Genomic DNA, 12,198 nt, shown 5'->3' with positions numbered 1-12,198 from the left:
GAAAATGCATTAAGTTCGAGCATATGCACTGCTGTTTCTGCATAGACCAGCTGATTGTTAACACTATCAAACCACGGCTTGACTTCTTTTAAACTTTGAAATTACAGTGCTGGCTTTGCTATGTAGGGTCAGATTTAATTTTAGCTTTTTATCTCATAGACTTAGAGCCCTGAAATTCCTCTGTTGTATGACCAAAAAGTAATTGCTGGAAAAACATCACTTGATAGGCATGTAGATTGGGTCTGTGATAGGGAAGGAACACTTGAGTGCCTCTGTGTGATAGCATGTGATGTGCTCTGTTACAAATACTAGGCACTGCTCTGTGTGTATATATATGATGTTTTGCAGGTAAGACAGAGCAGTGACTTAAGGACACATGTCATTTAATAATTATATTCTTCTAATTGTATTTGTTATTTTTTTTTCTTTTTCTAACACCAAACGATTTTTGTTCTTAATAGAAGGCTCACAATTCAGCCACTTCAGAATAGTTACTGTCTTTCTTGTCTCACTTTGGGAAGGAAAATGAGTCTTTGGGGAAAGTGGAATCTCTTTTCAGGAAGTAGAAGGAAAAATATGCCAAAGTTGAAATAGTAGGAAGTGGTGACTGTCTCTGATTCTCACTGAAACTCCCCAGTGAAAATAATAAGAAAATGACGTTTTCTTTAGCATTTATTTCTGGAATCTTGTAAAGGGAAAGGTTTTATTTTTTGAAGGCTAACTTTCAGAGTTAACACAGCTTTTAATCTTTTTGCAGACCTTAGAAAATACATATTGTTTACACTGAAAAAAGAATGTGGTTGCATCTTAACGTTTCTGTTGCTTGGTAATGCTTCAGAACTGAACAATGGCAAACATAAAGCCTTTTAGAGGAAACATTTTACATGATAGAGAAGGATATGGAAAGAGAAGAAAAGGCTTGTGATGTCAGAAGATAAGAAGGAAACAGAACAGTCAAGAGTGAGATTTCCTCCCCACCTCCTCTTGTTTCGGGAAAAAGGGATCAAAGGATCCTATACCTTAAGTGTGTGTGAGTGACTGGAAGGAGGTTGCCCATCTTGTGGCATGCTTGTGAACTCCCTGCTTTGCCCAGGGAGAGGCAGAGATTACCAAAACTGGGATCTTGAAGGGACCTTGAGACATTCTGTGAATGTATGGGCAATGGGGTCTAAATGCATTATTTTGCTTTACAAAAGCGAAATGTTGTTCTTTTCCTTTTCGAAAGTCTGTTTTGAAGAGGGTACTGGATTTGTTTTAATGTTATCACGATCTTTGGGCTAAAGAACTTGCTTTAGTTAGCAGTTTGGCAGACATGTATGAGAAAAGGCATATATAGCCCAGAAGTTAATGTAGCAACAGCCTGCAGAACTCCAAAGGCACAAGAATTTGGAACTTCCCCTTGAGTCAAACTTATAACTCAGTATGAAGCTATAAAAGGCTTCAGAAAATAAATACGTGGATTATCTATAGGGTTTAATATTGCAAATTCTTATTTGTACCTTCTAGAATGGGATCTTCAATTAGAATGGATTTATTTGTAAGCTAGAAGGTTCATGTTACATTCTCGGGAATTGTGAAAATTCCTATGACTAAAACACATGATGGATCATGTACTGAATAGTGAATTTGGCCTTCACTGTAGAGGTACATCTGGCACCTGTAGAGTACTTTTTTTTCTTTTTTTAAAAGAAAACTTTGAGACTTAAAAGATACTTTTAAAATAAAATTTTCTGTAAGACAGATTTTTTTTTTAACTTAAAATATACAGATAAAATATTTTATTACATACTAAACAATATATATAATAAAATAATATTAATAATTTTTATATTGTTTAGGGATCAGGAAGTACTAATAGTTGGCTATTTCAAAGCTTGCATTGCTTTTGCTTCTACTTTTCTCTTTTGAACACTAAAATACATGTTTTCTTGGATTATGGGAACTACAGAGTATTTTAAGCTTATTAATTATCTTTAATACCACTTATATCTCTGGATTTTACTCTTTACACAATATTTTCTAAAAATTCTTTGTAGTCCGAGAGTTTATTCTATTTATCTTCTGGTAGCCTTGATTATGAAGAAGGACAGCTATTGATCTTTCCTGGGTTGTGTTTGTGGCTTTTTGTTTTTGTTGAGTGGGATTTTTTTGTTTGCTTGCTTTTCTCCCTCCAAGCTTTGGAATCCAACAAACCTGGCTAAAATGATCTGTACAAGGGTCTGGTACAACTGATCATTTTGCTGTCATTGTTTCAGTGATGTTCTGTAAAATGTGTACTATAAATGAGGACTAATAGGTGCAGTCTTCATTGTCAGCCTGTTTATTAGCTCTGATCCAATGTATTCTAAATGTGATGGTTGAAAAGTTTGTGCTTGATTCCACAAAAGAATTGGGAGTCTTACATGCCATGTTAATACATCTTAGAATTTTATTCAGAAGGCAATTCAAAGAACACTTGCTGAAAGTGCTTAACCATATGACAAGGCCTGGGTATCTGAGGATGTTTTCCCAATATATTTTTCATGTAAATATTTCTGTTGTATCCCCATCATTGCATAATTTGGTATCTTATGGTAAATATGCTCTCTCTCTGCTCACCCCTACAGAATTCCAACAATGAGGTGCAAGTTCTACTGAGATTTCTTTGCTTCTGACTCAGTCTGTAGATGGGCAGACTGGTTTGTGAAAGACTCACGTTACATGCAGTCAGTTTATTTGGGTTTGTGTTTTGTTTTGGGGTCTATTGTGACTGTTTCCTCTTCTCATTTTCCTGGACACCTGTAAATATTTTATGCCGTCTTGGATAGGTGGTTATAAAAGCTTTAACTGGGAGAGGATAATTCTTAAGTTTTCGTAAGAAAACTTTCATTAAGTTAATGTCTGCATAACCAAATATGTAAATACCTTCCATCAACATGTAAGTTATCAGTTGCTCTTTTTTTGTTGATAAATTAATATGTATTCTGTTACTTTTGATGCTGTGTCCAAGGTGCCTGTGACTGAATTTTTATAAATTAATTCATTACTAATGATCGAAAAACCTGAAGTTGAGTCATGTCTTGTATTTAGATATAATTTTTGGTTTGAGAAGATATGCGCAATCTTTAGATATCTGATTGTTTCAACTCTCTTTAGCATTAGATTATCTGTAGCAATTTTATTCATTAGCATCTTGTCTAATTACATTTTGTTTGGGTTTTTTTTTTTTTTTGCAATTATGTGACGTAGGGTGTTGCTTCACATTAAGTTTCTAGCTGACCATGGAGGCGCCTCAGGGTTCAGTCTTGGTGACCTCATAGTGATTCAGCTCACAGTAATGATAAGCCTCATGAAGTCACCTCTGTAGGAGAAAAAGGGCGGCTGCTGAATGCAAATGAATCTTAGCATGGAGCAGTTTCCAGTTCAAGTGTGTCATTAATCTCAGATGTCTAGACTTTTATAATTATTTCAGCTTTCTATTTGTGAGTAATATCTTTGGTGGGATAGTCTTCATTTTCATGATGGTAAGGACAGTTTCTTATTGTGTTTTCCACAGCATTTTATGCTTCTGAATTTCCACATACTGTATTCCGTGCAGTATACGTGTATGCTGTTATACATACATGTACATACCTACATGTACATACTATATTAGCTAGTACTTCAGAGGTCTTTGTCATCCTTGGCTGTGCAAAGTTTGGCTTCCAAGCCTTCTAGAATGGGATCAACAGTTTTGTGAGAGCTTGAATTTTTTGCAAATTTTTTTTCAAGTTTTAAATTTTTTTTTCTCAGCTCAGGTGGTCTTACCCTTAAGCATCTAATATTCTAGAGAATCAGCAGTTATGAGCCCAGTTACCTCAACTGATACTCTGTAGTTCAGAGCAACATGAACTGCGTATTCTTTTCTTTCACGTGAGTTCAGAACTCTGTGTGTGTTTTACTTTTGCTCTACATTCTTCCTTTTGCCTAAGAAAAATATTCTTAAGATGTTATGGTTTTTAAATTCCACTTTAAGCTTAGTAAGATAGTACCTTGAGCTGATTAAATGGTGCTCTTGTTCAATGACCTGACACTGACTCGTGGCAATGGTCTTTCAGATTACAAGGACTTCAGGATACTTTTACTTTCTTCAGAAATAGTTCCAGTTGCTGTAAACAGTAACAAAGTATAACTCTATATAGCAGATAAACAGTATAACATATGCATTTTCTTCAGTGTCTAATAAATAATAGTTGAATAGTTTCTCTTGCATGGTGTCGGGGGTTGTTTTTCCGCCTAAAAGAGTGTGCACCCTCTCTCCACTCTGAGTAAGGCATAAACATACAAGTTATGAAACAACATCTGTTCTTTGATGCTGTGACTTCAGTGGATCTGTTAGGTGAGTGGGGACGGGCCATTCTCTGAAGCAACAGTTTAAGATTAAGTTGATACTGATACTAGACATTGCAGCCTAATAGTTGGAGTATTGCAGAATGTCTTCTGTTTAATTTTCCTTCTTCTTTTCTCTGTTCTTAAAATTGCCTGAGTTTCAATGTTCCGCTCAATGAAACTGAAGAATTGGTCTTGTGTTGCAGAGATGTTTCAACTTTCAGGCAGAGCTCAATCTGGTTCAGTAGAGGAAGCTCTACTTGTTTGTCTGCTTCAGGACCTGTATGCAGTAGGGTCCAGAAGCAGAGGACAGAGCACATTTTAACTTAAAAACAAACACTGTTGAAATGTTATTTCTCAAGATCTTAGAAGTGCAATTAAAAGCTTATAGAATCATTGCACAGTACCATCTTGCACAGTTCTTAGTTCAGTCTTGGCCTTCTCAAAGTTCAGGTGTAGTGCAGATGACAGTCATGTCTCTTGCATCATCTGGAGATCCTCCATCAAGGAGAACTGGTAGTCTGGATAGACAGGCTGCCCTGTTTCCAGGAGACTGAAAATGATACTTGGTGCATTGGTGTCCCTGCATGTAGAAGGAGGCTTGTCTTTGCAGTGGTAGTATTTCTGGATATTTCCTTTCTTCCTGCCTTCAGAAGTGATGATGGTGACTAGTATCTCTGTTTCCTCTTTATTTTAATGGATGCTATGATGTCCTGGCCTTTCCATTTGCTGTTTATTTCTGAGTTGATGCGTTATCTCTTGCTATTGCCCTCAGCGGCATACTCTCTTTAACCATGTTGGTTCAGTGCTGACTGGTGTGGACTACAGTAGAATATTAGTAAATGCAGGATTCTTCTAGTTGTGCCAGTATGCAGTGAGCTAATCCCCAAGGGGATTTGTTAGCTTTTTTCCTTCCCACTGTGTACAGCCATCCCTTTTTAGTGTCATGTGTTGCTTCATATCATTTGTGGAGAAACTCTCATCTTGTTGACTTGGGCAGTGCTTCTCTTCCTATCCAAACTTTGTTCCATTCCTTGGTGCACTTCTTCAGCTGATGTGTCCAGACACTTGAAGGAAAAAGTGCATGGAGAAGTAAATTTTCTGTTTCTGAAACTGCTTCCTGTTCACCAGTGTACATCCCATTGCAGTCTTTACAGATCGGCTGTGCATTTTGCACAGGCTGTTGTTGGGTTGGGTTCTGATACCATTTCCAGCACAGTGATGTCAGCGAGGTGTGAGAAACCTTTCACTGTTCTGTCAGTCGTAGTAGTAGTAGTGATCTCATTGCAGTCCTTTAAAATACTCAGTTTTGAAACAGTTTTGTAAGTGCAGAGAGCATCCCTGGTGAAAGGTCCTCAAGAAATGGCCATTCAGGTTCCTGGGAGTGCGTGGTGAATAGAATAATTGATCTTTGGAGATTTATGCTTCCAAAAGCAGGTTGAAGGAAATGTTGGAATGACAGCTTTTATCCTGGAGAAACTGCACTTCATCTCTGCTAGAGTGTCAAAGTGCTGCACCTGCTTTCAGCAGATGAAGGCAAAGGACTGCTCTAGGGGTTTTATTAGAAAATAGCAGAAACAGGCTCTTCAGCTTGCTTTATTTTGTAGTATGACTTCATAGATGGACTGAGCACTGTAACTGAGCCTCTTGAAGCAAAACCATTGCCATGTGGCAACATTGGGAGGAGCGCTTTCTTGTTCATCTTTTCTTATAGCTTTGAAGATTTGTTATTCCTATTTTTAATGAAGGATAATTTTACTTCTTGCTTTATAGGGAGTAATTGTGAGAGACTTTGTCTCAAGTGTCCTGTCATACTTGTGTGTGTTATGCAGCATCCTTTAGCTGTCTTGTGTGATGGCTTTTTTCTCAGTATAATGTAAAAGGAATGAGGTGGGTCTTATTTTGCAGTTATCATAAGCTTATTTGTGGTGTAATTTTCTCCTTTTATTATAAAAATAATATTACAGTAACCTTCAAGATTTATTTTTTTTTTAGGATAAGGCCATTAAGCATCCTGAGTGGAAGTAAAAATGGAATTAAGGGAAAAGTGCAAAATTGCAACTCACATTGAAACAAGTACATAATAATTCAAACTAGATAGCACTCAGCTTTTTATTGTGTAGCCTCATGAAAGTGGTAAAGGTTTTACTTATGTTATTGAATGTGAGTTTATGGTACAGTTTAGTTTAATAGATTGAGTTTTAAGATGTAATCTCATTTTAGGATCACAGCCAGCACTGCAAATCTTCAGCATGTGACTGGAGAAGCAGCATTTCTCTGGGTTCCACTCTTCCTATTCAGTTCCAAGAATATGGTAGGATTAAGTGACTTATACTTGAAGAGTGTTTTATTGAAAAGCCTTCTGCTGATGCTCTTAAAGGATATGAGATAGTAAAACCTTCCTGGAGTAGTCCATTGTGGAAGATCCAAATCAGTGGATTTTGAAGTGAAAGCTTTCTTCCCACCCCAAGTTCAGCACTTACTTGACTAGTGTCCAGAGAAGTTCTGTGTCCTGAATCTCTTCAGTGATGTCCACTCTTCATTAAAAAATGGATACTCTAGCCCTGGTCTCTTTAGAATAGCCTGTGACTTCTGATGTCCTTGGCAGGAAAGAAAATGTTTTAAAACTGTTTTTGTTGAGTACCATTTTCAGTACTTGTTAAGAAGAGTAATATGTTATATTAAATTGCTTGGAGACAATTTACCTTCTGTGACAGAACATACCCTAATTGTATGGACACTAACAGTCTAGGTTTGCCTTACTTGCTATAACTCCTTTATTGGCACATGAGAGTGGCTTCCTTGCTGCTGTCTTTTTACTACTATGATGTAGCTGTAGCGGAGTATTTGTTCTGTTTGCAATCAGGAGCAGTACAGCAAGTTTCAGTTCAGCTCCTGTGGTGCATATTGACTCACTTGCTACTTGATGCTGCATCCTTAGTTATGCTTATGAAGCTGCTCAGTAAAGTGGATCAGGGAACTGAACTGGTACATGAATTATCAAGCTTAGGTACTTTTTTGTCTTGCTGCTTTTTAGCCTGGATCATTTCAGTGGGGGTTGCTGAATGGTTTGTAGTTATATTGATGCAAATGGATGCATAATAGTATGACAGGAATCAAAGATGGAAAAATTGGCAACTGCTTAAGGCTTTCATATAGGAGCTTTGGAAATGGAAAAAAAAAAAAGGTAATAAACAATAAACCAATCCTGCACAATCCCTTTTTTCAAACAGAGGTCTTTACATCCCTGCTTAGAAAAATGTATGTTAGACAAAATAAATACCCAAAGTGGTATAGATTAGTATAAACATAGACCTCCTGCTTCCAGACTGTGCAACAAATGACACAACTTTGTAGCAGCTTAGATTTTTCCGTACTTATGAGTTATGTAGACTTAAGGTAATTTCTACTTGATACTAATGGAGAGTCTTTAACAATCCTGTGTTAAATGCACAAACAGCTTTTGGAGCTCTGTTTGTCATCCCACATACTATTTCATCCAAAAAAATAGTATTCAGGGTGCTAGGGCCAAGAGATGGCCTGATTTCTGTCTGTAACTATGTGATTGGAGATTACAGACAAGGTGGAACGGGACTCTTTTCAGAGGTGCCCAGTGATACGCTGGGAGATGGTGTATACAGACTAGATGGGCTTCAGTTACTGTTCTGTGATTTTACACCTTTGGGTACACTGATGGCAGCAAGAAAATTGCTTTCCCTTGCTTTTCAAGTTGAATACAATATGAAATTGGGATGTCTTCTTAGCACTGCTTATTTAATTCAACTGCTAACTTGGTTTTACTGGGGCTGTAGTAAGATGTCAGTGATGTTTTGGTGTACTACATATCTGACATGATTTTTTTTTTTTCCCTTCAGCAAATTTGACAGGCCATGCAGAGAAAGTTGGCATTGAAAACTTTGAGCTCCTGAAAGTTCTTGGAACAGGGGGTAAGATGCACTATTTTTAAGTTAAATGTTGGAAGCATTACACTTATATATGATTTTGTTAATTTTGGTACATTAATAAATAAGATACTCCATTTTTTAACTAATCTGTTTTAGGATTGCTGTTGGCTCCATAACTCTGTCCTAGTCAGATTCTAGTATTTTTAAAGATGGATAATGTTCAATGTTGTATTGTGGGTTTCAGCACAATGTGGGAGATTTTTAACATGTTGTAGGATTACTGACTTTAATGAACAAAATAACTTTGTTTCTTCTTTGCTAAAGAGATACACAGCCCCATATGCAGACAAGACTAATGGCTTTTATTCTTTTTAGGGTGTTTATGCTTTTTTATGTTTTGGTCAGTATTAAGTTAGATGCATTGTTGAGTAAATTGGGATAATCATGAATGTGGACTGTCATCAAGGTCTGCAGGAGTTTTATGCTAGTTAAATGATATTAAATTTTTGGGTGTTATCAGCCATTAATAGCTAGCAGTGAGGCTGTAATTAATATAGATTCTTTTAGAAATTAATTAAGCTGTTAAATCACCTGAGAGGATATTTTTCTGTTTCTGAAGTAAAGTTTTTAAAGTTTAACATACTAAAAAATTGAAACCTGTTAAATTTAAATAGGTAGATACAAGGAAGCTTTAATATTCATAGATAAATGTTGCATATTCCTAGGTAGAAGTCATCATGATTTTCTGAAATGGTCAGTGTAGATCTGAGTTTGTCAATCTGCAGTTGACAAAAATGAAATTATAAACAATTATGCATTTATGTGAGGATGTCTTTCTCTCCTGATGATGGAAACATTGGTTGGATTTGTAAATTTTTTAAATTTTGTCTCTCTTTTACCTTTGCCATTGGTCTGAGATCACGCTAGTGTTACAACTATTGCATTTGGGGTACAAAGTAAGTTGGTGGTTTCAAAAGGGTCAGTCTTCAAGTTCAGACTAGTAGTCTCTTGTCTTTAGGCAGTACCTCTGAAATAGCCTGTCTTACTGTTAAAATGTTGTCAGTCATTCTTTGCTACCTCCCATGCCTTCTTTTCTTCATGAACAGATTGGCCAAATTTTTCTTGGCCTGGAATACTCTTAACCATAGCAGGTAATACTTGGGCTTGCAGTGCAAAGCTATTCTGTTCACTCAGGTTAACAGGATAATTTTTGAGGGACCCTTTTCTGAAAAGGCTTCTTCAGTGGGTTAGCAGTGGAGTTGACTCTGTCTGTGTGTGAAGTAAAAAAAAGAAGTCAAGTAAGCATGCCTGTCTGACTTCATCGTGCTCTAGTAGTCTTGCTGTTTCAGAAATGTCTTTTGTCTAAGATGATCTAATCTTTGTCTAATCTAAAAGATTCCTCAAGCTTTAGGAATCCAAGGATTCCTTGGGTATCCTGGAATGGCATTTGTAGGAAGAGTAGGTGGCATTTGTTGTGGTGTTTGGTTTCTTGGGTTTTTTTTCACTTTTTTGATATGCAGTTTTGCTTATAGCCTGAGGTTTTTGCTTTAGAAATCTAGACCATCAGGGCAGTGAAGAAGCTTTGTTCAGTCTCAAGCCTATGACAGCTAAGACTCATGCACTAGGTGTGTCAGAGGTTGCTGCTTGCTAATTACTGGATGGCATTAAATGCCAGTGACCCAATCAGAATGGAGCTAGTTCTCTTTGCTTTCAGTAAGTGACCATCTGTCAGCTGGCAATGTTTGCTGCCTCATGGAATTGCTGAAAACAGCATTCTGAGGAGGTCACACCTCAAAGAGGTCCCTTAATTGCTTGGCCCAAGACACAGTCAGTTATACCTGCATCACCCCTGGTGGTGACTCATTCTTAAAAGCCTCCAGTAGTGGAGATTCTGCAACCTTCCTAAGATGTTCTTGCTGATGAAGTTTAATTTCCTAACTTGAGAAACATTCTGGTCATTGCTATAAGCAAATAGAGAAAAGCCACCTCTTCTCTGGCAGTAAAGGCTTTATCCTGATGTGAGCTTTTAGGTCGCATTCCTAATGCTCGAGAAAAACGTGATGCTGTTTCAAAATGTTTCACTGTGGAGCTGTGCAGCATGAAGTGTTTTCAAACCAATGCTTAATTGATCTAATGCAAGGGAGAATGTGTTGAAACCTCACAGTTACATTAAGTGACGACTGCAGATGCTGTTGAAACTAATTACAATATTTTAAATACAATATTCTGTCATGAAGCAACTGGAATAACCACAGAATATACTTAAAACATGTTAAATTATCCTTGCTTAAGGATATGTAATTGTGATAGTTTCTTACAGACTCAGTGGAGATTCTTTTCAGGTAACAGCCATGAAAGTTTATTTAAATCTTCATTTTTAAGCTTTATGTTTTAAAAATACAAACATTTAAGATTATTAGAAATAGTATCTGTGTGTGCTGATTTTTCTCCTGTGGAAGCCATTTTTTGTCATAACTTTTTTCATGCTATGGCTTAGCATAATTACATACTATTTTCTTTATTTGAATTGCTTTCTTACAGTCTTTTGTCTGCTTTCTTCTAATATATACACTCAGTTGGAAGCATGCTTGTTATGTTTTGCTTTTTGGTATAGAATTATATCATACTCTATGGTTTCTTCTTTTGACCTGAGTCTCAGTGGGAAGACAAGAAAGCAAAAGTCTTGATCTGGATCCTTTTATGTTGCAATAAGGGGGTAGTAATAGAATAAACTTATTCATTGAAGAAATCAGTAGCACTTTCATTTTACTGATGCAAAGACATGACACTGTTAATAAAGCTATTAATAGTGTACTTGTTGCTTTGGGAACAAACTATTACTGGCTTGACTTCTGACTGGCCCATGTTCAAGTCAGTGTACTGAGTAGTATATTGAAATGGGATAAATCCTTTTCTCTTTCTGTTACTGTTATAACCTTGCTAATATGGAATTTTCAGATTTCTTGTCCATGTTCATGTGTCCAGCTTGTCCCTCCTGTCTAGTTAAAGCTTGTCTCCCTGTGACAAAGAAAACTACAACCTATTCTATAGAAGAAGGTTACTTTTCAGCAAAGTAATCTAATTGCTTCCCAAAGCCAGGAAAGGAACAACAGGAGAAGGTGGCTGTGTTGATTTATGCACGCCCACTTGGCTTATTTGCTTCATTCTTTGAAAATGTGTTTTTAACCACTTGGCTTATTTGCTTCATTCTTTGAAAATGTGTTTTTAAAATAAGAAAAACACTGTAGAGTGCATTGTGGTTTATACATTTTCCTACCAATGGATTATTCCTTTTTTTATACTGAACTTTAATAAATGCCACTTCCAGTCACTCTTTCAATTGTGGTTAAAAAGAAACAATACAATTGGTTCTTGAGCACGTGCACTTACAATCCATTCTACCTTTTGAACTACAGTCCACTAATGAAGACTAACAGTAATGAGAAACAAGAATCTAATTACCATGTGTGAGAGAATGTTTTATATGTGCTCTTCTGGATTTAAGTGCTTATGTGGGAAGGATTTTCACCTTGTATGTGGAAGATCCTTAGGATCTGAAGGATTTATTCGTATGAAGGGAACAAAATTAGTGGGATGAATGTCAGATTTAAATAACCATCTCAAAAATCCTGTTATACAAGAACATATAATGAAGTTTCATCTAAGAGGTCAGAAATTATTTTGATAAAGTTAAGACTGTGAAATGGAGTTAGTTCTTTCAAAGCATATTGAAGGAAATATAAAATATTCTCTCTTAAAAGGAGGAAAAAGAAAGAAATGGGGATACTGTGCTCAGGAGAGTTAGACAGAATTAGTACGTGTCTAAAAATAATTCCAAACTGCAATTAAATATTTTACTTCAGTTTCTGCTGAGGACAGCTAGAATGTATACTGAATGGTAGGTGGGATGGCTAATTGGAGACAGGGCTTGGAAATGGAAAATTGG

The 12,198-nt window shown here is 36.5% G+C and overlaps 1 protein-coding gene across 2 annotated transcripts in view; it reads left to right on the top strand.

The window, feature by feature from the left end:
• RPS6KA5 (ribosomal protein S6 kinase A5) overlaps positions 1-12,198 on the top strand; it is a 71,560-nt gene that overhangs the window by 2,975 nt on the left and 56,387 nt on the right. For both annotated transcript variants that reach the window (XM_059850144.1, XM_059850146.1), the window contains exon 2: positions 8,223-8,294. In XM_059850144.1, coding sequence (XP_059706127.1) covers positions 8,223-8,294 — 72 coding nt within the window. The remainder of the gene's footprint in view (positions 1-8,222; positions 8,295-12,198) is intronic.

Source organism: Haemorhous mexicanus, chromosome 6, assembly GCF_027477595.1.
Source record: "Haemorhous mexicanus isolate bHaeMex1 chromosome 6, bHaeMex1.pri, whole genome shotgun sequence".
Classification (NCBI taxonomy): domain Eukaryota; kingdom Metazoa; phylum Chordata; class Aves; order Passeriformes; family Fringillidae; genus Haemorhous; species Haemorhous mexicanus.
This window is presented reverse-complemented; position numbering and strand designations above follow the sequence as displayed.